This window comes from Fusarium solani (assembly GCF_023522795.1).
Source record: "Fusarium solani strain SB1 chromosome Unknown bctg00000001, whole genome shotgun sequence".
In the NCBI taxonomy this organism is placed as follows: domain Eukaryota; kingdom Fungi; phylum Ascomycota; class Sordariomycetes; order Hypocreales; family Nectriaceae; genus Fusarium; species Fusarium solani.
Window position 1 is genome coordinate 3601878 of NW_027072156.1, and position 23296 is coordinate 3625173.

Consider the following 23296-nt stretch of genomic DNA (forward strand, 5'->3'; position numbering starts at 1 on the left):
TCTATGCCTCCGTAGTTGTCTCCTCCGGGGGATCACCCATGAGCTCTCGTAACGCGATAGTCGCATAAGCACTACGTCCTAGCTGGAACTTGACAACTGCAGCAAGCTTCATGGGTTGCTGGGCGGCGGGAGCCTTCTCAGCAGCATCCTCAGCGACAGGGGCACTTTCTCCATTGCCCTCTTCCGCGTCCGTACCCTTCATCTCAACGTCCGTAGACGCCGATGACTCGCCCTCAACCTTGGTCTTCTTGGCGACCGACTCAGAATCGGCATCCTCGCGAGAGCGCTTCCTGTTAGCACCCTTGGCAGCCTTGATGACGTCCACGTCGGTGGGGTGCATCTGCTCCGTGTCGTCTGAGTAGGCGCGCACCTCGACCGAAGGCGTTCCGAGGAAGCGGTTCATGATCTTGCGGTACCGGCCGGGCAGGCTGAACTCGCGGCGCATGCGGCGCATCTTGTGCGGGTCGAGGCCGCCGTTCTCGGGGCGGCCCATGAACTCCTCGTAAAAGGTGCCCATGTCGTTGTCGGGGTACACGACGTCGTAGCCAGGGGTAGGGAGGACAATGTCGAAGATGGTGTACTTGCCGCTGGCGGCTTCTTCGGCGGTGAGGGGGCGGGCGCGCACAGGAGCGTCGTCATCGTCGTCGACTGGGTTCACAATGTCGTCGCCGTCCTGGTCCTGTCCGCTCACGAGGGGCGTGTTCTCGGTCGGCGCGATTATGAGGTCACCGGTGATGACCTTGGTGCCGTGGAGCTCCCAACGACGGCTGGCAGCGTGGTTCCAGACGTAGGACTGGTAGGCGTGGAGGTACATGGAACGGAGGCCGCGGGTAATGTGGACAAGGGAGCCGATAAAGTCGCGCCGCGACTGAGCACCCTGTCGGTTCAGGTGTCTAAAGATGCTGTTCTCAGCCGAGAAGCGACGAGGCATGATCTTGATAGCCCTATCCACGTCCTTGTCGGTGAGGAAGAGCATACAGGCCTGATTCCGGAGGTACTCATCCCTCTTGGAGGGCTCCTCAGGGATCTCCCCTGCTTCTGCCTTGTTTGCGATCTCCTCGTCGTAGTGAAGAAGCGCCTTGACGGCCTCTTCGTACTTGTCGCCCAGGATCATCTGTCCAACCTGGTGTGTGCCGATATCATGGGTTCCGAAGCGCTGGTGACCAAAGTAGTTGATCCAGCCGTGCTCAGCCATGTGAGCGAGCGCGGGCTCGACATTCTTCTTCAGCTTTTCAACTTGCTGCTCAATAGACTCATCGGCTTGACCGACCATCTGGCAGCTCTTGATAGCAATGACAAACTCGTTTCCGAGAAGCTGGCCCAGGTAGATAGGCTTGTCACTGTACTCATAATCTCCAGTCGACACGCCCCAGAGCCGCCCGTTGATACCGTGGAGGTTTCTGGGCCGCATGTAGCGCACAGAGCATCGCTGCACTGTCGAAGCTCTGCGATCCTTGGTGCCGGCGTATCCAATGACCTGGGGCTTGACCTTGAGGAATCGGGCAATCTGGTTGACGGCGTCCATGGTGTCGCGGTTCTCCTTGAACAAGGTGAAGTGCAGGTACTCGCCGGCAGGCTTCTCCTCGCGGCTGCCGCGAGGGGCACGGCTGCGTTTCTTATTGTTGCCCTTGCGTGGAGGGATAAACGTTGCGACAATGGCGCCCAGGTCAGTCGTGTTGGTGTCTATCCGGGACCTGAAGATGCGGCGGATCTCTTGGTGTACTTGGCCACGCTTGGGCCTGTCGTCCATGGGCTCTGAGGTGACAGATTTCTTCTTCTCATGGTCAGCACCTGGTCCAGCCTTGTATAGCTCCACAAGTTCCTGCGTAAAACGCTGGTCGGTTAGAGTTTCGAGAGTGGCCACGTCTTCGGGTGAGACATCGTAGGTCTGCTCAGGTTGCGCGGCGGGCTTGGCTTCTGTGTTTTCGCTAGCCTGCTTCTCAGAATTCCCATTGGACTCCTCTTTCTTCGAGTCTCCGTTTGATGTCTCTGCCTTGGTCTCCTGTTTTGTCTCTTGAACCTAGATAAAGTCTCAATATGCTGAACATGCGTTGCAGGAGAGATTGCGCACTCACAGGTGCCTCCTCGTCAGGTATACCAATGTGCTGAAGATGAAGAACAGTGCCATCCTCCTTGATCTCGTTCACCTGAAAGTCTGAGAACCTATAGTCGGGTCAGAACACCAATTGCGATCAGCATCAAGGCATAAGCTCATACCTGGTACGCATCTCACCGGTCCACGGTATCGCCAGAGGAGTCACCCGCTGGCTGATGCCGATGGACCTGGTGTAAGAGGCACTTCCGCGCGTCGCATAGTGAGTTTGATCCGCCATGATGACTGCGCTGCTTGGGAATTACGCTCAACGCGTCGTGCGATAGCTGTGTTTATGCCATCTATACAATGTGCTGGTGGGGCAACTTTGGTATCTGGAATTTTTCTCCGGCAGTACTTTTGCGACGGCCAGATAGAGAAGGCGGTGAGCCACAGACGCCAACCACACTGGAGGCTGGTGCCGAGTTTGGTAGGCGGTGAAGACCGCATTGGTTGGCGTAGTATCCGTAGTACTTACTGTTCCTACTATCTGTTCTCCTGCTGGATAAACATATCCTGCTTAAGAAATATGAATATTCCCTTGCTTAAGGTTGAAACTGATTAGGGGCTTTCCCTAGGTTCTCCGGGGCAGCGGACAAGAATACTCCCCAAAGAATGGAGTCTGGAGAAGCCGCAATGCTATGGCGAGCTCCGAACACGAACAGAGGCGTAACTGTCTAGACGAAGGCGGTTCATGGCAAGGAAACGAACGACTCTTCAGCTGCACCCTGGACAAGCAACGAAAATCATCAGCTGGCTTTCACATTAACGTTCGCCAAGAGACGGGTGGCGCTGGGACAAACCAATGTTCAACTGACAACTCAGATCAGAAGATAGGTTAGATTTTTGAAGAATCACATTGAGTTATGAGCAGTGCTATGGCGATCGTTCAGCTCGAGGCCAGTCTGGAATCAACATGCCACCAAAATGAATTCTTCCTGCTACCCAAAGACTGCATCATGTTTGCTCAAGTGGTGTGATAGATCCTGTCATGTTTGGACAGGGAATAATCGGGTATGTGCAAGACATCCATCATTCTCCAACCCAACAAGCCCAGCCCAACCAGCCAATCTGGTCATGCATCATGGCTTTCCTTTTCCGCTCCCTCGCTTGCGCATCAATAAGCGACCGGCAAGACATAAGATTCTCAGCGGCAAGTCTTGCCCTCTGCTTCTGGCCAAGACAGCAGCTCGGCTGCTCGGGAAGCCGCGGACTTTGCAAGGATGTCTTCCATTGCGCACGCGTCAAGGCGTGATCCAACCTCCCCTCCCCTTGGTCCTCATCCGAGTCCCGTCTGCTCTCCATGACTACGTTCCATGAGGCGGTGAATATGCCTCACTGTACGTAGTGTGGTGTTTGGCGGCAGGCTCCCGATCTCCCGTAGTTTCTACAGACTTGCTTTTGTCTGAGCCGTGTCGCCTTCGGGTGACTGCATGATAGAGACGGCATCTGACATGTCAATCATGAGTAGTCAAGACGGGTGGTGAGGAAAGAGACAGCGGCACGTGGCTCGTAAGACTCTATATTCAAGCGAAAGTGCGACTGGCTGTTCGAGGGAGCCCTTCATGGATCCAACCGAACGACCAATTTGAGATGCTCGCCATCTCTAGCATCAATATTGTCAACATACATCCATTCCCCAGGTATGAACATACATCTTTTTCCCGTTACGACGACTCGTCAAGGGTTACATTAAGGCTTTGGCCAAGGATTCCTCAATGCTCCACCACGCTGATGAGGCCCAGGTACCCTTGTCCGCTCACCTCTACTGCACCGTGGCAGGTACTGGCTATTTGAAATCTCAGTGAACTGGCTTGATGGCTTCCGGCAAAAGTGAGCAGCGCAACTCGGGCATGACGGTACAGATGGGCTTACAGAGATTAGGCCAGTTATCCAACATCGTTCGCGTCTCGGGTCTTGATAATGTCGAGAAACGCAGCGGTAATGGCCGGCAGTCCACTGCCACCTTCGATGAAGACTTTATACTCGAGCTTTCCGACTCTATTCGAGAAAGTCTCGATAGAGGGGAGATTGGGCCGCGATGGGAAGAAGCCATGGGTTTTCTGGCCGCGGCGCTCCGAGACGAGGCTAACAAGGAACCCCTAATGGATCTCGCGACTATCGAGAGAGGCCGTCTCGATAGACTCGTCGCCGATATCACTGACCCCGATAAACGACCTATGGACGAACCTGACAGATACGCAAGGGACGTGAGGCTAGCAGAGCGTCTCGAATGGCGATGGAGGTCTCGGTTCCGGGAACGCTACTTTAGCATCCAAAGTTCCCGATATCTCAAGCTCCCCAAGACGGGTAGACTCAGAGGGGTAGAGAGAGATTTCGGGGTCAGCAACCCTGGCGAAGAATGGAGGATCAAAGATATCACGACACTGCAAGAAATCGATAGAGACGCGGCATTCAAGCCAGGGCAGTAAGACATCCTCTGGGAATGGCCAGTTTGGCCTGCTTGCTAATGGATATGTCATAGTTGGTGGCTGAATCTGGCCTGCGCTCAACGAGATGGCATCGTTGACAACCCACGCGAGACACCCACTGTAGGGAATCTCGGCGGTGATACGCTGCCACTTCTTACAGGGGAAGAGTTCGAGGACCCTGTACTGAAGGATACAACCACTTATATCAGAAACGGTGGGTTGGCAGATATGCACGTATCACTCATAACCAAAGTCGGCACCGTTATGCGTGTTCTGCGTGGACACAATCTCAACAGCCCATTTGCCCCAAGATACGGCGTTCGATACGATGGATTGTAAGTACGAAACGCCCGGACTGCAATTGCTGTTGGCTTACTCGAGCCAGATACAAACTGGCCCAATACGGACAGAGATTCTATGAGAAGATGAAGACAGACCGTATGTTTCTAATACTAGAGAGGGTCAAGACACAGCCGCCGATAGAAGATTTCGAGATGGTCCCACGACCCTCACAAATAGACGACTGGGGTCTCTATTCGCAGTACGCCGAGGAGCAGGTCAAGAAGAAGTTGGGGGACAAGGGCTTCCTGAACTAGAAGTTGGAAAGGGCCCAGGAGGAGAATAACCAAGAGGCACACCGCATGGATCGTATCTTGCGCAAACAATTGGCGGCGGAACGTGTAGCAGAGGATGCTGTGGAAGGGTCTGGCATCAAGGAAGATGGCGTTGGAGGGTCTGATGTTCAAGAGCCAGGTGCTAAAGCACGAGGGTCTGTCTAATTAATGGAGTTGGTTATACCGCAGACCTCCTAATATTTGTAGTAAAAAGAATTCATGACAATCATAGAAACCATGTAAATATCCCCTGGCTTATACCTAGTGACGCTCGGTTCATGACATGAGGGGTTGCGAGGGCTGCGTCACAAGCTGGAATCCTCAAGGGTCCATCCATGGCGGGGCAGAAAAGGCCCAGCTCAACATCCCACCGCCATAGCCATCTTTCTCTCTCATTCTCTAGCACGACAACTCGAGCGACAAGATGGGCAAAACTAACAAGGGCGGCGACAAGGGGGGCAAAGGCAAGGGAGGAAAGGAGAAGAGCGAAAAGACCAAGGATAGCAAGGACGCTGGAGGCGGCAAGGCAAAGGGTGCTCAGAGCATCAACGTCCGCCACATCCTGGTGAGTCGATGAATGAGCTTCAGAGGGGGAACATTGCTACTGACAAAGACGGGATAATAGTGTGAGAAGCACGCCAAGAAGGAAGAGGCCCTGGCAAAGCTCAACGAGGGCGTCAAGTTTGACGAGGTCGCGCGCGAGTTCTCCGAGGACAAGGCGAGGCAGGGCGGTTCGCTTGGATGGAAGACCAAGGGCAGCCTGGATCCCAAGTTTGAGGAGGCAGCTTTTGTCCTCGAGCCAAGCACCACGGCCAGCCCCAAGTTTGTCGAGGTCAAGACTGAGTTTGGGTATCATATCATCATGGTGAGTTTACGGTTGACGCTTGGGAAGGCATTTTACTGATGATGGGTTTAGGTCGAAGGACGAAAGTAGATGAAGCTCACCACCAGACATACACATGTACGCCAATGTATCAATCACAGGAACAGCACACACAATTTCAAAACCAATGATGCCCAATTTTTTTTATTCCTCTCGATGCAATATGGCCATGAGACGTAAGGCCTTGTGTGTGGTTCAGATGCCAACCGAAGTGGCTAGAGTACAACAACCGCGAAGTCGTGTTGTCAAGCGGCCCCGAAAGCCAAGCCCGCAACTCTATACCCCTTCCACTGCCCAACGCCCTCCGCAGAGAATCCCTTACTGCTCGGTCTGGAAGTAGTTCAGGAGGATGGATCGCTCCTGAGACTCCTCACCCCAGTCCTTAACGACGACGCAAGAGCAGTTGACGACCTTGCGGGCGTTGCCCTCACGGTCGAGGACGCCTAGACATGTCATGTTAGCATTTCCACCCATTTGATTCCTCTCGGTTCCAATGCCACGTACAGAGACCAGCCCACTCGCCGAGCTGCTTGCCATCGGGGATCTGGATCAGGGGAATGTTGTGCTCGTTGCAGAGAGCGACAACAAGCTTCTTGTAGGCCTCCTCCTCGCAGTTCTCGTTCAGGACACACATGTGAGCCTGTCGTCGGTCGAGGGCCTTGGAAGCCTCTCGGAGGCCGCGGGCGAGACCATCGTGCATGAGAGCGAGCTTCAGGACACCCTTGAGAGCGTCAAGAATGGACATCTGGCCCTTGGGGGCATCGCCGGAAACCTCAACAACATCGGCGACCTCGGGGGTGTTGTCTTCTACGTCCGACTACATCGCGAGAACTCGTCAGTAAACCGTGTGCCACCAAGTAAAATTCCCACACCCCGCCGTCGCAAAAACCGTCCCGCCGCGGGGCGCGCGGGCAATTGGCCAGCAAGGGGCGTCGGATATCGTCAAACTCACCATCTTGGCTTGTTTTCTTGTCGGGCGATCCTCGAAGATTTCTATGTGTATCAAAGGGGAAAAGAAAAAAGGTTGGAAGGACGGGGGTTTGAGTCGTGATCTGGAAGTGTCTTCGTTCAGTCCCACGGTGATTTGCCGAAATCTAAACGACCGAGTGCGCTGTACCCTTAGGGCATTTTTACGTGCACGGACCACCAGGGCACACCGCACACTCCCACCCCAATCTCGACTTTTTTTTCTGCCCACAACGCGTGCTTCTCTTCTCAACCAACGACCAACGTCAAATTCAACGAGGTATGTATGACTGATGACGCCGAACAGCGATTCGAAATCAGAAGGATGATGCCTTTCACCATGGCAGGAGAGAGCAATCGAGGGCCTCGCCGGCCGTGAGCTCTCGATACGCTCTTCTCTTCAGCACTGGGCGGCAGAACCCTCGCGATGCGGTCGCTGAGGGCACTCTCCACGCTCACGAGCCTTCGGAAGGGCTAACACTTGGCTTTCGTCCCTGGCAGATACCTCATTTCCCGTCCCGACTTGAGAATCTCCTCAAAACACCGCCAAAATGGTCCGCACCTCCGTTCTCCACGACGCTCTCAACGCCATCAACAATGCCGAGAAGGCTGGCAAGCGTCAGGTCCTGATCCGACCTTCCTCCAAGGTCATCATCAAGTTCCTCCAGGTCATGCAGCGCCACGGTAGGTCATGGACTTTCTTCTTCTTTTTCTTCTTCCTTTCTTCTACAATCTCCTTTGTTCGGCATGATAACTAGGGCTACCGTCGATACCGCACCACGACCCAGCCCCTATAAGTTGCCGATAGATTAAACCTCGGAGATCTTACACGTTTTTCTGATTTTTCTTACCCATGACGTCTAACGTTTAGTCTCTCGACACATCAACTGACTCGTTATCCCAGGCTACATTGGCGAGTTCGAGGAGGTCGATGACCACCGCTCCGGCAAGATCGTCGTCCAGCTCAACGGCCGCCTCAACAAGACCGGTGTCATCTCCCCCCGTTACAACGTCCGCCTCTCCGAGCTCGAGAAGTGGGTTGTCAAGCTGCTCCCTGCCCGTCAGTTCGGCTACGTCATCCTGACCACCTCTGCCGGTATCATGGACCACGAGGAGGCCCGACGCAAGCACGTCTCTGGCAAGATCATTGGCTTCTTCTACTAAACGGGACGGGTAACCAAAAAAGTTTTTGACGAAAAAGAGTCTGGCATTCTCGGCGTTGGGGGGAATTATGATGACAATGACCGATGCGATACTATAGCTATGGAGCTGGTCGCACACGCGAGCACTAGAATTGAACCTTGACGAGATGCTCAGATTCACCGATTCAGATGGCCACTGTGAAGTTGATGTCGGCACGTCATGTGTATTTTGTGCCTGTGCAAACGCCAACTCTATCTTACAACCCAATTCCGATGTTGCGCTGATATTCTGCATGCCATACTACTATCCCTCGTGATGTCTTGTAACCTGGAGCTGATGTTGAACCTGGAATTGCGGGTTTATGTTCTACCGGACCATCGGGCTGTCCATCATGGCTTGGGTACCTGAGGTCTCAGGTATGCTTCCATACATGTCAAGAATGGCCAACGAACAACAAGCATCAAGTGTCATGTCTTTAACTGAGCGTATAAGTTGGCAGCCGCCAGAGCCTAGCCCTTGGCTGGCACGTTTTGAGGCCAGATGCCATAAGGCCAAACAGCAGCCATTCCTCGATGAGAGACCGATGAGCGAAGCTGTAAGCTCTTGTGCCTGGCGAAACTTCCGTCAGCCTCGTCTAGGGCACTTTGAGCATCAGGGAAAGGTCAACTTCAAGAGGCTGCTAGGCTATGGGGTTGATGGCATCGTCTGGAAAGTCGCGATTGATGAGTGCGTATATGCGCTCAAAGTTGTAGGTTTATTCGGGTGCATGCGTTTCATGGTGGTGATGTGCTGATTATCAAGTTCTGGGACAACAAACCTCCAGAGGGCACACGATACTGGTCAGTTCAGCGAGAATGTCAGAATGTCTCCCTCCTCGAGATGATGCGGTTCGCGATCGAAAACTCTTCTAATCCTATTCGATTACATCCACAACCGCAAACACATCGTGATGCATTAGCTAACCTTCACACCTTCTCCGATGGGGGTCGTGAGAGGCAATCATTTCGAGACACACCTGGCGCGATCGAATACAATACTCCCCCTCGTTTCAGGAGGTGCTACGGCTGGATGATGATAAGCGGCGAAGAGCTTTATACGCTACCCCGGAAGATGAGAGTACCAGAAGTAAGACTAGACGGTGCCGTACGCGACATTTCGCCAAGCGAAGATTACCATGCCATCGTGTATGAATACGTATCTGACACTGGATGCGCCTTCTCTTCAGAGATTGTGCAAGCGCAGCTGGATTTCTTTTGGCTCGCTGGGTTTTGCTTGGTACCATCGCGGGTAGAGAACTGGAAAGGGGTGGGAATCCTAGTGGATATGGCCGATCTTATATGTCCTTGGCATATCCCGTGGCATCCAAGTCTGTATGGACAAAGGAGAGCAGTAGAGGTGTGTGATGGCACAGCAATCGGAGCATGAGAAATCGATGTAATCTAGGCAGGCAATATCCAAGGATATGTAGGATTAAAATGGCTATACAACCTAAACAGCAAACTCGTCATCCCTCATCTCAAAACTTTTCAGTGTTTCTACCTAGAAAATGAATGTCAAAATTGGGCCAGGAGGCAGCAAGTGAGTACCAAACGTACCCGCCAGAAGGCGCAGCTGGTTACCGAGGCGGCCTTGCCGCTACAAGTCGGACATGGAATACCATTAACAACCTTGTTACCACCGCAAGTTTCGCAGAAAGCCATGGTGTTTCTGTGTCATCTTATGGCAGATACTCTCAGAATTACGGTTTGGCGAATGATCGAGATGGAAGGTTTACTACGACGAAGACGACCTTGGTACTGACGCCAGTGAGGTGCTACATATTCATATGTAGGGACCCCACAAGTTGAGTCGCTGCCCGACGATCCAACCCTGGACTGGAAGTGCATGGAGCGAAGACAAAGGCAAGGAGAAGGAGAAGGGAAAAAGGCCAAAGGGTACAGTACAAGCACTAGTGAAGTGGTTCATCAAGTTATGGATGTTGGTACCAAAGTTCATTCGCTACCAACTACCAGAATCTCATTCTCAATGAGGTTACCTACCTACCTACCTAGGTCCTCATGATAGATCGCAGTCACGTGACTCTGCATCTGGTCAGCAAGCCAAAGTCGTTGTAGCAACGCGATCGAGAACCAAGCCATTGTTTTCTTTATCCGAGCCTGTCCAATGAGAACGCCCCAACGCCAACTCGTCTCACCTTTCAACGTCGTTTTCATCGTCGAGTCTGGATGGCAAGACGTGTGACTTTTGTTACCATTACGCATTAATCTTATCATGATTCTTTCACTTGACTGATTCCAACAGACTCTAGCGCATCTCCAAAGAGACCCCTACTTCTGTCTGGCACAGTGCCATCGACAAGATGTGGTCCCTCGTATCTTTTCGAGCTTCTCAGCGACGGCAGCTCTTTTCAGTTGCTGCCCTCGTATTCTTCTTTTTCTGCGCCTACACACTGCTACGGATACCACCGGATCAATCTGGGAAGTACCAGGTACAGACACAAAGACAGGAACAAGCACCAATACAACCACAGTCAACTCCAGGGTCAGAAGGCACAGAAGATAAGGCGTCGACTGAAGGAAGCCCGAACCCCAAGGCAGTTCCTGAATCAGGGGTGCATCCCATCACATATCTCGTCAAAAATGCGCAGCGCGAGTTTGAAGAGGTCAAGGCCCGGCAATCCAAGTCGCTCCAGGAGGCAGTTGTCGAGTACCGTCGGCGATATGGAATGCCACCACCACCTCACTTTGACAAGTGGTATCAGTTCGCCAAGGACAATGGGGTCAAGCTGATTGATGAGTTTGACAACATTTACGACCTAATCACGCCGTTTTGGGGTCTCAGGCCCAAGACTATTCGGGCACGGGCTAGAGAGGCATTGGGATTCGACAACGGCCTGATTGGAGTGTCGATCCGTGATCACAAGATCACTTATATTCAGAATGGCGTCGAATGGCAGCAGAATGCCACAAAGGGTATGATGACAAAGTTTCTCCAATATCTCCCAGACATGGACCTCGCTTTCAACTTTCACGACGAGTCCCGAGTTATTCTATCCCACGAGGATCTGGCGAGATTGGTCAAGACGGCAAAAGAAAAGTACATGCCCGCAGCTTTTGCGGTCGAGAAACCCGCCAACGACTTTACCAAGACAAACTCGGAGCTTCATGATGGAAAGTCGTTTGAGGAGACGACTCTTTCACGGTTCAACTTCTTTCCGCATCAGTCAACTTGGTCCCATTCCCGCCTCTCATGCCCACCAGAAACCCCAGCCCGGGCTATCGAGGATGATGAGAGCGTCGATTATCGGAGCAGGTACGGTATGGGCGACCTCGGTTTTGTATACAACACCACCGCCATGTCCGATATCTGCCTTTCGCCCTCACTCAAGTCCACGTTTGGCTTCTTTGGCGGTCCCAACGCATACGGCATCGTCCAAGATCTATTCCCTATCTTTTCTCAATCCAAGATCTCGTCCTACAGCGACCTCCTCTACCCTTCCACCTGGGACTGGGCCGGCAAGGTGGAGTACGACGAGGACATGGACATGGAATGGGCCAAGAAGGAGAGCAAGCTGTACTGGCGCGGCTCCACGACAGGAGGATATAGCCGCGACGGCCGCTGGCGACGACAGCACCGCCAGCGTCTTGTTCAGAAGCTCAACGCCCGCGATCAAGCCCACATCCTCACCAGCCAGAGCACACCTCCCTGGGGCGCCAGCGAGGTGCCCCGCGGCGAATACCGCGACCTCGTTGATGTGCACTTCTCGCACATTGGGCAGTGTGACCCGGGCGACTGTGAGGCCCAGAGGGCATTCTTCAATGTGACCGATGCTGTAGACCAGCAGGACGCCTGGCGCAACAAGTACCTTCTCGACATGGACGGCAACGCCTTCTCAGGCCGCTTCGGCGCATTTCTGCGTAGCAAGAGCCTCGTCTTCAAGCTCGCCGTCTTTCGCGAGTGGCATGCCGAGTGGCTCAGGCCGTGGGCTCATTACGTGCCTTTCAGCGTCCAGGGTGACGACTGGCTCGAGGCAGTACGCTTCTTTGACAGCGAGGAGACTGCCCGCGGGGAGGGCGAGCGAATCGCCATGGCGAGTCGGGAGTGGGCGAACCAAGCTTTCCGTCAGGTCGACATGGAGGCGTGGTTCTTTCGATTGATGCTAGAGTAAGTTGTTCCTGCGGATATTTCTGAAGACGATGCTAACAAGCCTAGGTACGCTCGGGTGATAGATGATAAGAGAGAGGTGATTGGCTATGATCGCGCCAGCGCCAACAAGAAGCTTCCTACAACAGAGGGAACCGACTGAATGACTTGTGATATTACGGCTTTGAATGGCATTGCATATGGGAACATGGGGCATGGGTTTAATGGCGTTCAGGTTGGGTCGGGATATATACAGCACGAGTACTACACTAGCAGAATCACCTCCATGCACGAGTTAACGAGTCTTGGATAGATATATATCCATCATGTTACAAGTTGAATTTTACTATGCCCGGAATCTATGATTAAACTAGCCCTACGCCGGATTCGCCAAAAGGATGCATCTTCTCTCTGAGTTCCCCCGATTTGATCGTGACTCTCAACCTTGAGCGACAACAATACGCGGCCCACTCACATCGGAGTCCTACTCCTCCTCGCCCTCGGCGTCACGATCCTCAGAGGCCGATCTTGAGCGGTGAGCTGCTGGACTATGATGCGCATCCTCCTCACCCTCGGCGTCGTGGTGTCCATGCTCCTCCTCTTCCTCCTCCTCACCCTGTCCCCAGCCCAGAGGGTTCTCGCGGTACTGCTTCATGGCCTCCTTCATGACTTCCGTGGGATCCTCTACCGTGATGTCGAGCTGATCCACTATCTGCTCCTCCTCAGCGATGCCAATCTTGCGGGCAATGTTCTTGGTTCGCTGAGGTCGGATGACCGACTTTTGCATCACAGGGTAGTAGTAGACAGCCTTCTGGTTAGGATAGAATGTGTCCTCGTTGTACGCCAGGATAATCTCCTCCTCAAACTTGGTCGAGTGGTCGAGCTCCGTCTCCTGAGACGTCTCGTACGCTCGGAGTCGGTTGTACTGGAAGCAGCCACCAGCATCTGACTCGTGCGTATACAGCTCCTCCTCGTTGTGCTCGGGGTTCTCGACGTCAAACTTGCGGCGGAAGCGGTCGCCTGCAGAGGTTGACTGCGCGAGGTAGTAGTCGTAGTTCATCAAGTTCTGGGGCTTGGGGTTGTTGACAGGGTCCTGGTCGTGGGCTGCGAGCGCCAACTCGTACGCCTCTTCCTCCTGAGGCGTTCGGTCTATGGGCCTGAACAGACCGCTGAGCAGACGTTTATCATAGGTGGACTCGCTGGCTACTGGGTTCTGATGGAATTTGAGGGTGACGTATGCACCAGAGTCGGGGAAGGCATCGAGATCGGGGATGAGAGGAGAGCAGTCCACAACGGTAAGGTTCCTCTTGGAGGGATGCTTGACGCGCTTGGGGTCCTTGAGGTCGTGCTCGGCAATGTCGAAGCCCTTGTCGATCTTGCGCTTGATGGCCTGAGGCGAGTTGGCGGCGGGCTCGACGAAGCGACGGGACTTGTTGGCCTTTGTGAGTAGGGCGCGAGGCAGAGGACCATCGTGTCGTTTCGTGACGGTGGACGAGATGTACTCGGTTCGGCGAAGGAAGGAGACGTTGGCCTCGGCGACCTTTGGTTTTCCGAGGGCGGCAATGGGTCTTAGGAGCGGTCGATCGTGAGGGTGAAGAGTAGGAGGATGAGCAGGCGCCTGAATTGCTACACAGAGTCAGCATGAGCAGCCCCCATCGTCAAAGCTGAAACTCACATCGTTCGTCGCCATCGAAAACACCAGGCATGCCCACCAGGTCAAGGGGCATGCCCAGCTCGGCATCAGCCTCGATGTTCAGAGGCTGCTCCCTCGCAAGCCTTGATGCAAAGCCGGGAGTCGTGTACTGGCCACTGGCGAGGCCCGTGTTGGGGATGTCGAGCAGCTTTGGCGGGTGTGGTGGCGGCGGGAGCGCATTGGAGAAGCGGATGCGAGCGATGAAGTCCTGGTGAATGACGCGCTCGCCGGAGCGAGGAGCTGAAGACGACATGACTGTGTCGAATGGCGATGGGCGCCGGGGAGGTTAGGAATTGGCAAAGGCGAGGCCCAAGATGCGAGGAGGGGGCGCGCAGATGAAGGGGTTTGGTTGGGTTGGTTGATGGAAAGTTGTTGGCGCGCGCACGGCTGAGGTCAAGGTCGAGGAAATCTGACTTTGCGGCGCAAGGCTGGCCCGTCAGAGCAGAGCTGAGCTCCACGTCGCGTCAACACCACCACCAAAACCAGCACTTGGATTTCCATTTCAACACTTCAGTGCAGGAAAAAGAATGATTCCAATTATCATGTTTAATGTCGTTTTCATTAAATGGTTCATCTCAAGACTCGAGCCTCTTGCGCTCTCGTTCGGTTCGCCCTAGTCCCAAGCCCATTCAAAGTCTATAAAACTACGTTTTTGTTTCGTAGGCAACTCCCAGTTCCGTTATCGCCAATCCCAGTTATCGCCCATTCGATTTCGTCCATCCATCGCTCCCACCTCATGATTTGCATGCAGTACAGCGCCCCCCGAGACACACAACACATCGCATTAGTGCGCAGCTTGATAAAGCTAGCCGCGGTGTTTATACAGGACACGCAGGTCCCAGGTTCGGTTGGTTTCCCTGGTCGGTCGTGCCGAAAGAAGAAAATATCAGTCGTAAAATCTTCCCGTCGTGAATCAAGAGCTGTTCTTGGCGTAGTTCTTCTTGCCAACAGTGAAGGGCACATAGCGGTACTTGATCATGTGCTGGATCTGTTTTCGCACTGCGGGGGGTTAGCATCTGGCTGTAAATCCATGATACGTCGAAACTCACTGGTAAGAACGAAGAGGATAATCCAGTACATGACCAACACGGGCCAGAAGACGGGGACGTTGAACACCTCGAACCAACTGCACAAAAAGGAGATGAAGATGGCTCGGGTGGCCCAGTACCAGAACTTGAACTCGGGGAGTCGTCGAATGAAGGGCTTGAACTCCTCATCCTGCTTGGTGGGGAGAGTGCCCACGGAGCCATCCTCCATCTCATTGTCGATCTCTTCGTTCGAGGGGTCAAACTTGGGCTGCAAGAAGGCCAGGAACAGGTTCAGCAGGTAGATGCCGAGCGCATAGGCAACTATACCATGTTAGTTGCAAGGTTTGGCGTAGAGGGGCTTCCTGGAATGAAGGCGTACCGATGTACCAGCCCTGCGCGAACAGGATTCGAAGGAAGAAGAGGAAGAGGCAGACAACGGTGCCGATCCATCGGTACAGGACAAAGGGGGTCGACTGGTCCAGCAGAGCTTGGTAATGCTATAATCAAAGTGTCAACGGAGTCGCTTGCGCCGTGGGTTCGCCCTCGAGAAGACATACGCGCGCGATCTTGGATGTGTGGACGCTGACAGCCTCGAAAGGGGTCTGCTCAGGCTCTGGCGCATTCATCTTGAACAAGTGTCGATTCGAGTCGCCTCGGTCGATAGAAACAGGAATCTCAGTACAGCGTCGTTCAGGTCGAGAAACAAAAGATCAAGCCCTCGGGACAGAAAACGGCGACTATGACCCTGTTGAGGAAGAAGAAGAATTGATGGGAGGATTAAAGTTGCGATGGATGGCGAATCCAAGAGGGCGAGCAGGGGACTTGCAACGTTTGGACTTTTTGGCGATGCAGCCACGTAAGGCCAGTTCTGTTCCCAAATGTTCTACCGGGCCTTTACCGGCGCAGCAAGAACCGTTGGCCGCCGGGTGGCCTCCCTTGGAGCTGGAAAACGAGCCGTCTCATTGGTGAATCAGAGGCTCCGGGGCAAATTAGTTTAGGGGATCTCTTGGAGAAACACCCCTTGCCCCCCACCTGTCATTGGGGCGCAGTCCGTCGTGTAGGTCGCGTTTCGCGAGATGCCACTTTAAGCAATGTATCTCCCTTTTCAAGCCCTGGAGCTTCAAATGGTAGGACGTGTATGACCTGTGGGTTGGGGGTTTGAATGAGGCTCTGAAATGGTTTAGTTCCCATCATGACCATGTCACTATAACCTTCTGCTGTCAACTCCGCTTCACTCTTTGTAGGTTGCGGTTCGTGTCAAGTCCTGGTGTTAGTGGAGCTATGAGAACCAATTCGGCTGCCTAACACATTGCATCATCGCTCTCATGCGTAGAAAAGGAGGTAAATGGATGCATCAATATCCGGAGGTTGGAAAACACCATGAATATTCAAAGCCAATGTTCATATTGACTATTTCCCAACTCCATAGCTGCTTCGGCTCAATTCACGTGACAGTTCCAAGCCGTCGGCTTTGCCATGGATATGGGCGGCTGTTGTCTATATCCTCGGCTTATTTGCCGACGCTTTCCAGTTGCGTCACTGTGAGCTTAGTTAAGCTCCCTCGTCTCCAGCTCCAAGCTTCTTCAGTATCAACCTCCAGCTATATATCGCTCGGTCAATTGTTTCTACTTGAGAGAATTCAAGGGCTTCATTTCTTCACATAGCGGGTTCAATCATACCACTGTTTCTTTTTGATCGCAATTTGCTCTCCCTTTGTTCATTACAGCTGTCAAGATGAACGCCCTCCGATGCATGAGACCTGTGGCCGCTCGAGTGCCCTTCCAGCCATCTACTCTTCCCCGGATTGCTCGGGCATACAGCTCAAAGAGCTATGAGTTCATTCAGGTTTCTCAGCCGAAGCCCGGCGTTGGCCAAGGTAAGCCTCTGCTTGCAATTGAGGGGTTGCTGCATCAATATCTCACAAACTGACCACCATCAGTGACGTTGAACCGCCCCAAGGCTCTCAACGCTCTGTGCACACCTCTCATCAAGGAGCTCAACGAAGCTCTCCTTGACTTCAATGCCGCCAGTGATACTTCAGTCATTATCCTGACCGGTTCCGAGAGGGCCTTTGCTGCTGGTGCTGATATCAAGGAGATGGCCCCGCTCACCTTTGCTGAGGCTTACACCAACTCTTTCATCGAGTCCTGGTCCGACCTCACCACCCAGGTCAAGAAGCCCATTATCGCCGCCGTGTCCGGACATGCCCTCGGTGGCGGCTGCGAGCTGGCCATGATGTGCGACCTCATCTACTGCACCGAGACCGCCAACTTTGGCCAGCCCGAGATTAAGCTCGGCACCATCCCCGGAGCCGGCGGCAGCCAGCGCCTGACCCGTGCCATCGGCAAGTCCAAGGCCATGGAGCTCATCCTGACGGGCAAGTCCTTCTCCGGAGCCGACGCGGAGAAGTGGGGTCTCGCCGCCAGGACATTCCCTACCCACGAGGCCCTGATGGAGGGCACGCTGAAGCTGGCCGAGACCATCGCCGGCTACTCTAAGGTTGCCGTCGTGGCGGCCAAGGAGGTGGTCAACAAGAGCCAGGACCTGCCGCTGCGGGATGGCGTCGAGTACGAGCGCCGAGTGTTCCACAGCCTGTTTGGCAGCCAGGACCAAAAGATTGGCATGAAGGCGTTTGCCGAGAAGAAGAAGGCCGAGTGGACTCACTCATGAAGAAAGCATGGGATGAGAACATGAGATGAGATGGTGGCGATGCTGCTGTAGTTGCTATTGCTGGAGGCTGCTTATGGCTTCCTTGCCTCACTGCGGCTTACGAAGGAAGCAATCCTCCTCAGAATTAGCCTTGGTAGATGCAATACAGACCCGTTGCAACCGCAGGACGCGAAATGTGTTTGTTTATGCTTGCAAGTAGTGGAAACAATAGTAAGTTCCGAAAATAGGTGATTCAATCCTGCATAGTTAGGTAGGCAGTGAGAACCAGTTACCACATGGGCAAGGAAAATATCCATGGTTCATAGACGGATTTCAACATATCCATACAGATATCTATATCTTCTGGGTCCACAAACATCAAACGTGCCAAATGTCTCGGGCTCGATCAAGTGTCCGCCCTTGTGACCAGCATCGTATCTTTCAACCACTCGACACCATCTCGCTGTTCATGAGGTGGGGGGAGGCAGTGGTTCCTCCAGGGATGTTGTAAGCGGACATCTGCAGTTGGTGTGAGTGAGAAGGATGGGATGGAAGGCTCCGCATGATGACACGGGAACAGCCACAACCCGCTGTTGGTTCATGGCAATGGCGGGCTAATGGATTACAGTAAGGATGAGGTCAGGGAAGAGTCAACAAAGAGGGAATGGAAAGTAAACAACCGAAGCCAGACCAATGTCCTATCTTGGGATGCTCTGTGGATAGCCTATCATTGCCTGATGGACAGCATGTTGGTTATACGTCAAATGTCTCGCAGGCCTCGCACACGCTCCACAGACATACACGGAAATGGAAACTCTCGTCTTCCATGTAGCTGCCCAACCTCTTCCCGCCTTCTTTTTGGTCTTGTACACGCTGTTGAAAAAAAATGTGTGTGGCATCGGATGGGATGCCAATGCAGCTATTTCCTCCGCCTTTTCCTCTCTCGTAGCGCCCATGCCCAGGCCCAGGCCAGGCCCCCAAGACCCAAGACCAACCCCCGCCACCCACTAATGGATGACCTCTAATAGTCGGCCCAACGCCCATCCTCGACTGGACTCGTATCCTCAAACATATCTCTGCTGCATTCTTCAGCGGAGGCTCCTCCTGCGTGCGCATCCCATTTTACCCAGAATATGGGCTGTAGTCTATATACCGTGACATGAATGGAGCCTCCACAAGCCGGCCTGGACCTGGAAAAGGAGCTGACGTGCTCGGTATGTCCTTCTCCCCGCCTTTGATCTTGCATCACCACCAACCCATCACTAACCTTGCGCAGATCTGCACGGAGCTCCTATACCGACCTTTGACCCTTCTTGACTGCCTTCACACCTTTTGCGGCGCTTGTCTCAAGGAATGGTTCTCCTTTCAAGCCACGACGGCCGAGCGATCGCCAAACCCGCCAGTTCCCGGCGCCAACATCTTTACTTGCCCATCATGTCGAGCCGCCGTTCGAGATACCGCGCACAATGCCACCGTTGTGACGCTACTGGACATGTACATCGCTGCGAATCCGGATAAGGATCGGTCGGCCGCGGAGAAGGAGGAGATGGCCAAGAAGTACAAGCCTGGCGACCAGGTGCTGCCCAGGGTAAACACCCATAGAACGGCCGAGGAGCGGCGCGCAGATGAAGAAGATAGAAGGTTGGTGGAGGAGGTTAGAGAGCTGAGTCTGCAGGAATCTGGAATATCATCTGGACCCCCAAGAACACGACGAAGACGTGAGAGTCGGTCTGCAGATGATAGAGGCAGGTCGGGCAGAGATCGGAGCTTGGACAGCCGCCAGCGTCGACCAGGACATCGCCCTCGCACAGACGACGGAGCCCGTCACAGCGCCGACCAGCTGTCTGAGGGTGAACGAAGACATCGACGAAGCGACTCGAGACAGCGCCAGATTGAGCATCAGTCATCCATCAGGTCGCTCATTAGCTCGGCTGACATGAGCGAGCGAGACATTGAAAGAGAAATCGAGGACTTTGCCAGGCAGATTCAGGAAGAGGGCCTTCTAGACGGACTTGATTTGGATAGTATCGACTTGAGCCGTGATGACGAGCTCAGCAGGCGCATCACCGAGGCGTACCGACGACGACAGAGGGAACGCGCGCGAGGAGACACATCGCGGAGGAACAACGGGAGTAGCTATCAGTCATCATCACGGCACACAGAGTCTGGGCAGTCGGACTCCCGCATGCTGGCTCCGGACGGAAACAGGGCACCCAGAGGAAGGCCCCGTCCTCATTCTAGATCAACAAGTGCCGCCAGCGCGGCCAGCGCTGCCAGCCAGACCGAGGAGCGAAGTCGTCCACCGCCGTCCAACCCTTCAGCAAATCTCGAGGTACAGGACACAGGTCGACGGACAAGGCGCAGGACCGCCAGCGGAAGCCGTAGTGCTACTGCGCCAGTCTTTCCAACTACCAACGAGGCCAGACCTGCTGCCCGATCTTCAACTGATCTTACATTGAGATCTCAAACCTCAGATCCCACTCAATCTCGGCCTAGCTTCAGTGAGGGACGTAGCACGAGCACTCCTATTCACCATGGACCGTTCCCTAACCCATCCGAAGCTGCGGCGTCGACGGGCAACAATGGAAACCTGTCTTTTGCCAACCGGCAAGGAAACACATCAAACACCTCGGGTGCAGCGCAGTCTTCCACTGGCCACGCCGAACAAACAGTAGGACGCAGTAGTCGTTCCCGTCCTGCAGACCTCACGATTGTTCACCAGACGGTGGCCAGTCCAGTCAGTAGCCCAACTGTCTCGGGACAGGGACATCAGAGAACAAGGTCTCAACTATTTCCTGAGCCATCCATCAGCTGTGCTCGGTGCAACAAACCACACATTGAGTATGAGCTTCACTACAACTGCTCTATCTGCGCCAGCGGCCAGTGGAACATGTGTCTCGATTGCTACCGAGCTGGTAAGGGTTGCCTTTACTGGTTTGGATTTGGTTACGGTGCCTGGTCCAAATGGGAAAAGACACGCCAGCAGAAAGGAGACCCCTCGATGGCAAGGCCACATCTGCTCACGGCAAGTCGGTATCGACCTCCTCGCGCCACTCCCGGCGGCGCAGATGGCCGGAAAACCATGACGACCGACGATCCCCGACATCGACTAGAGAGCGGCACGTTTTGCGCCAGATGTTCCGCCTGGACAAACGAGTGTTACTGGCGCTGCGATGTCTGTAACGAAGGAGATTGGGGTTTCTGCAACAACTGCGTGAATCAAGGGAGATCATGCACACATACTCTGCTGCCATTAGCTCATGAGGCAACACAGCCAGCTCAAAGCAGATCAGGAAGCCCGCCAAGATCACCGGGGAGACCTCCAGCAGCGACCATATTCAAAGGACCCAATGCGTCAAACGCTGGCCCCTTCAAGCCCCTGGCATTCGCGACACGATGCGATATCTGTCAGGATCCTATTCTCCCGAACAAGGCAAGATATCACTGCTATCAATGCACAAGCTCTCTGGTTCCAGATGCGGCACCAGGCGATTACGACATTTGTGCTTCTTGCTATGGCACTCTCGTCACTCAGCGCCAGATCAGCCCTGAGAACGGTCACGCTGGGTGGAGGAGGTGTCTTCACGGTCACAGAATGGTAGTTGTCGGATTCACTGACGGAAAGATCGGGCAGTGGAGGTACATCGCTCAGGACTTAGTTGGAGGTCGTGGGCTACGATTCGAGCCAGCCGACAAGCCTGAGCATCGCGAGAAGGGACTTCAGAAATGGGTATGGCAACGCGGCGATCAGACAGCAGCTCGTCTCGTCACCAGGGACGTATCAGAAACAGCACCCTCCAGCGACGGCTCGACAAACTTTACTCAGAGCTTCCCTCCGGATGGCGGAGTAGGCATGAAGGCGAGCGCGAGGTGGGGATGGTATCCCAAGTCGGGAGCAGACGACGAGCTCCTCTTCCCTCGGGGGGCAGAAATCAAAGAAATTGAAGACGTGAACGGAGATTGGTACTTTGGGACATACATGGGCTCTCGGGGACTGTTCCCAGCGCCGTATGTGCGGCCGGATCAGAATTCCTCTTGAGAGCCTGGAGCATGGAGTAAGACAAGGGGTCGACGGCGCCTCATTGGATCAAGAGACTTATGATCAACGTTTCTAGGATATCAAATCTTTCATATTTACTGCGTATATATCATTCAAATATCCATATCTCACAAAATTTGTCATCTTGAGCGTTATGGTGTCATTGAGGACATCATGGAACTCGGTGTGGATCCTCGCCGACAGCCCGGGATTGCGCCATAGCTGCCCGCCGGTTGCGGCCCCACCACATCTAGACGCTTTCCCTTCTTACCAAGCCAAAACCCTCCACAAAGCAACCTCGCTCGCCTGGGACTCTTTCGTTTCTGCTGCTCTGTCAATTGGCCCCTTCCGAAACTCGCGATCCTCCTGCTCCGTCCCAATGTTCCGTCACAGCGTCCGGCGGCTCGCCGTTGCTGCCGCAAAGGCTGCTGAGCCTAGCGCCCACACCATCGCCGTGTCCCAGGCCCAGGGCGTTTCTCGGGGTCTTACCGGAGGTCTGTCGCCCATGTGCTGTTCTGTATGATAGCTACACAAGCTAACTTTCCACTACAGCCATCGGAAACACCCCCCTCATCCGCCTTAACCACCTCTCCGAAGAGACGGGCTGCGAGATCCTCGGCAAGGCCGAGTTCATGAACCCCGGTGGCTCGGTCAAGGATCGTGCCGCCCTCTACGTGGTCAAGGACGCCGAGGAGCGCGGCCTGCTCAAGCCCGGCGGCACCGTGGTCGAGGGCACCGCCGGAAACACAGGCATCGGTCTCGCGCACGTCTGCCGGTCGCGGGGTTACAAGCTCGTCATCTACATGCCCAACACGCAGTCCCAGGGCAAGATCGACCTCCTCCGGCTCCTCGGCGCAGAGGTCTACCCCGTCCCCGCCGTCGCCTTCGACAACCCCGAGAACTACAACCATCAGGCCCGCCGCCACGCCGAGCGACTTGACAACGCCGTCTGGACGAACCAGTTCGACAATACTGCCAACCGCCGGGCGCACATTGAGACTACGGGACCTGAGATCTGGGCTCAGACGCAGGGCAAGGTCGATGCTTTCACTTGCGCTACCGGTACCGCTGGCACTCTGGCCGGTATCACTCGGTATCTCAAGGAGGTCTCAAACGGCCGGGTAAAGAGCTTCCTCGCCGATCCTCCCGGCAGTGTTCTGCACTCGTACATCTCCTCGGGCGGCAAGCTCATCGAGCGCACGGGGTCCAGTATCACTGAGGGCATTGGCCAGGGTCGCATCACGGACAACCTCCAGCCCGATATCGGTCTTGTGGACGGCTCTCTGACCATCGCCGACGAGAAGAGTATTGAGATGGTGTACCGCTGCCTGGATGAGGAGGGCCTGTACCTGGGCGCCAGCTCGTCGCTCAACGTGGTGGCGGCCAAGGAGGTGGCCCAGAAGCTGGGCAAGGGTCACACCGTCGTCACGGTCCTCTGCGACGGCGCCTACAGATACGCAGACCGGCTATTCTCGCGCAAGTGGCTGACGGAGAAGAAGCTCCTGGGGGCCATCCCCAAGCACCTGGAGAAGTACATTGTTCTACCATAGAAGGGTGCATGTTGTACAAAAAAGCTAGATGTTACAGAGTAAATTGTACATGGTCAAACGTTAA

The 23296-nt window shown here is 54.3% G+C and overlaps 10 protein-coding genes across 10 annotated transcripts; 6 read left to right on the forward strand and 4 right to left on the reverse strand.

The window, feature by feature from the left end:
- Position 1: 1 nt before the first annotated feature.
- On the reverse strand, positions 2-2333 carry MRS44_003219 (uncharacterized protein; the record flags this gene model as incomplete). The annotated part of the gene is made up of 3 exons (XM_046268377.2): positions 2-2020; positions 2076-2163; positions 2218-2333. The coding sequence occupies 3 exons, from the start codon at positions 2331-2333 to the stop codon at positions 2-4; spliced, it is 2223 nt and encodes a 740-aa protein (XP_046137328.1).
- A 1477-nt stretch (positions 2334-3810) lies between these two features.
- MRS44_003220 (uncharacterized protein) lies at positions 3811-5120 on the forward strand (the record flags this gene model as incomplete). Its single annotated transcript, XM_065623134.1, has 4 exons — positions 3811-3874; positions 3977-4520; positions 4578-4859; positions 4910-5120. 4 exons carry the CDS (start codon positions 3811-3813, stop codon positions 5118-5120), a joined length of 1101 nt encoding a protein of 366 aa, XP_065479206.1.
- Positions 5121-5562: 442 nt separating this feature from the next.
- On the forward strand, positions 5563-6072 carry MRS44_003221 (uncharacterized protein; the record flags this gene model as incomplete). The annotated part of the gene is made up of 3 exons (XM_046275321.2): positions 5563-5703; positions 5764-6003; positions 6055-6072. 3 exons carry the CDS (start codon positions 5563-5565, stop codon positions 6070-6072), a joined length of 399 nt encoding a protein of 132 aa, XP_046137330.1.
- A 267-nt stretch (positions 6073-6339) lies between these two features.
- On the reverse strand, positions 6340-6976 carry MRS44_003222 (40S ribosomal protein eS12; the record flags this gene model as incomplete). Its single annotated transcript, XM_046275322.2, has 3 exons — positions 6340-6464; positions 6526-6838; positions 6974-6976. 3 exons carry the CDS (start codon positions 6974-6976, stop codon positions 6340-6342), a joined length of 441 nt encoding a protein of 146 aa, XP_046137331.1.
- Positions 6977-7538: 562 nt separating this feature from the next.
- MRS44_003223 (40S ribosomal protein uS8) lies at positions 7539-8151 on the forward strand (the record flags this gene model as incomplete). Its single annotated transcript, XM_046275323.2, has 2 exons — positions 7539-7671; positions 7892-8151. 2 exons carry the CDS (start codon positions 7539-7541, stop codon positions 8149-8151), a joined length of 393 nt encoding a protein of 130 aa, XP_046137332.1.
- A 370-nt stretch (positions 8152-8521) lies between these two features.
- Positions 8522-12436, forward strand: MRS44_003224 (uncharacterized protein; the record flags this gene model as incomplete). Its single annotated transcript, XM_046275324.2, has 5 exons — positions 8522-8878; positions 8932-9525; positions 9962-10111; positions 10439-12294; positions 12343-12436. The coding sequence occupies 5 exons, from the start codon at positions 8522-8524 to the stop codon at positions 12434-12436; spliced, it is 3051 nt and encodes a 1016-aa protein (XP_046137333.2).
- Positions 12437-12757: 321 nt separating this feature from the next.
- Positions 12758-14219, reverse strand: MRS44_003225 (uncharacterized protein; the record flags this gene model as incomplete). Its single annotated transcript, XM_046275325.2, has 2 exons — positions 12758-13899; positions 13949-14219. 2 exons carry the CDS (start codon positions 14217-14219, stop codon positions 12758-12760), a joined length of 1413 nt encoding a protein of 470 aa, XP_046137335.2.
- Positions 14220-14879: 660 nt separating this feature from the next.
- On the reverse strand, positions 14880-15620 carry MRS44_003226 (uncharacterized protein; the record flags this gene model as incomplete). Its single annotated transcript, XM_046275326.2, has 4 exons — positions 14880-14965; positions 15016-15315; positions 15374-15491; positions 15552-15620. The coding sequence occupies 4 exons, from the start codon at positions 15618-15620 to the stop codon at positions 14880-14882; spliced, it is 573 nt and encodes a 190-aa protein (XP_046137336.2).
- Positions 15621-16728: 1108 nt separating this feature from the next.
- Positions 16729-17664, forward strand: MRS44_003227 (uncharacterized protein; the record flags this gene model as incomplete). Its single annotated transcript, XM_046275327.2, has 2 exons — positions 16729-16870; positions 16934-17664. The coding sequence occupies 2 exons, from the start codon at positions 16729-16731 to the stop codon at positions 17662-17664; spliced, it is 873 nt and encodes a 290-aa protein (XP_046137337.1).
- Positions 17665-18802: 1138 nt separating this feature from the next.
- On the forward strand, positions 18803-23232 carry MRS44_003228 (uncharacterized protein; the record flags this gene model as incomplete). Its single annotated transcript, XM_046275328.2, has 3 exons — positions 18803-21651; positions 21905-22176; positions 22235-23232. The coding sequence occupies 3 exons, from the start codon at positions 18803-18805 to the stop codon at positions 23230-23232; spliced, it is 4119 nt and encodes a 1372-aa protein (XP_046137339.2).
- Positions 23233-23296: the final 64 nt, after the last annotated feature.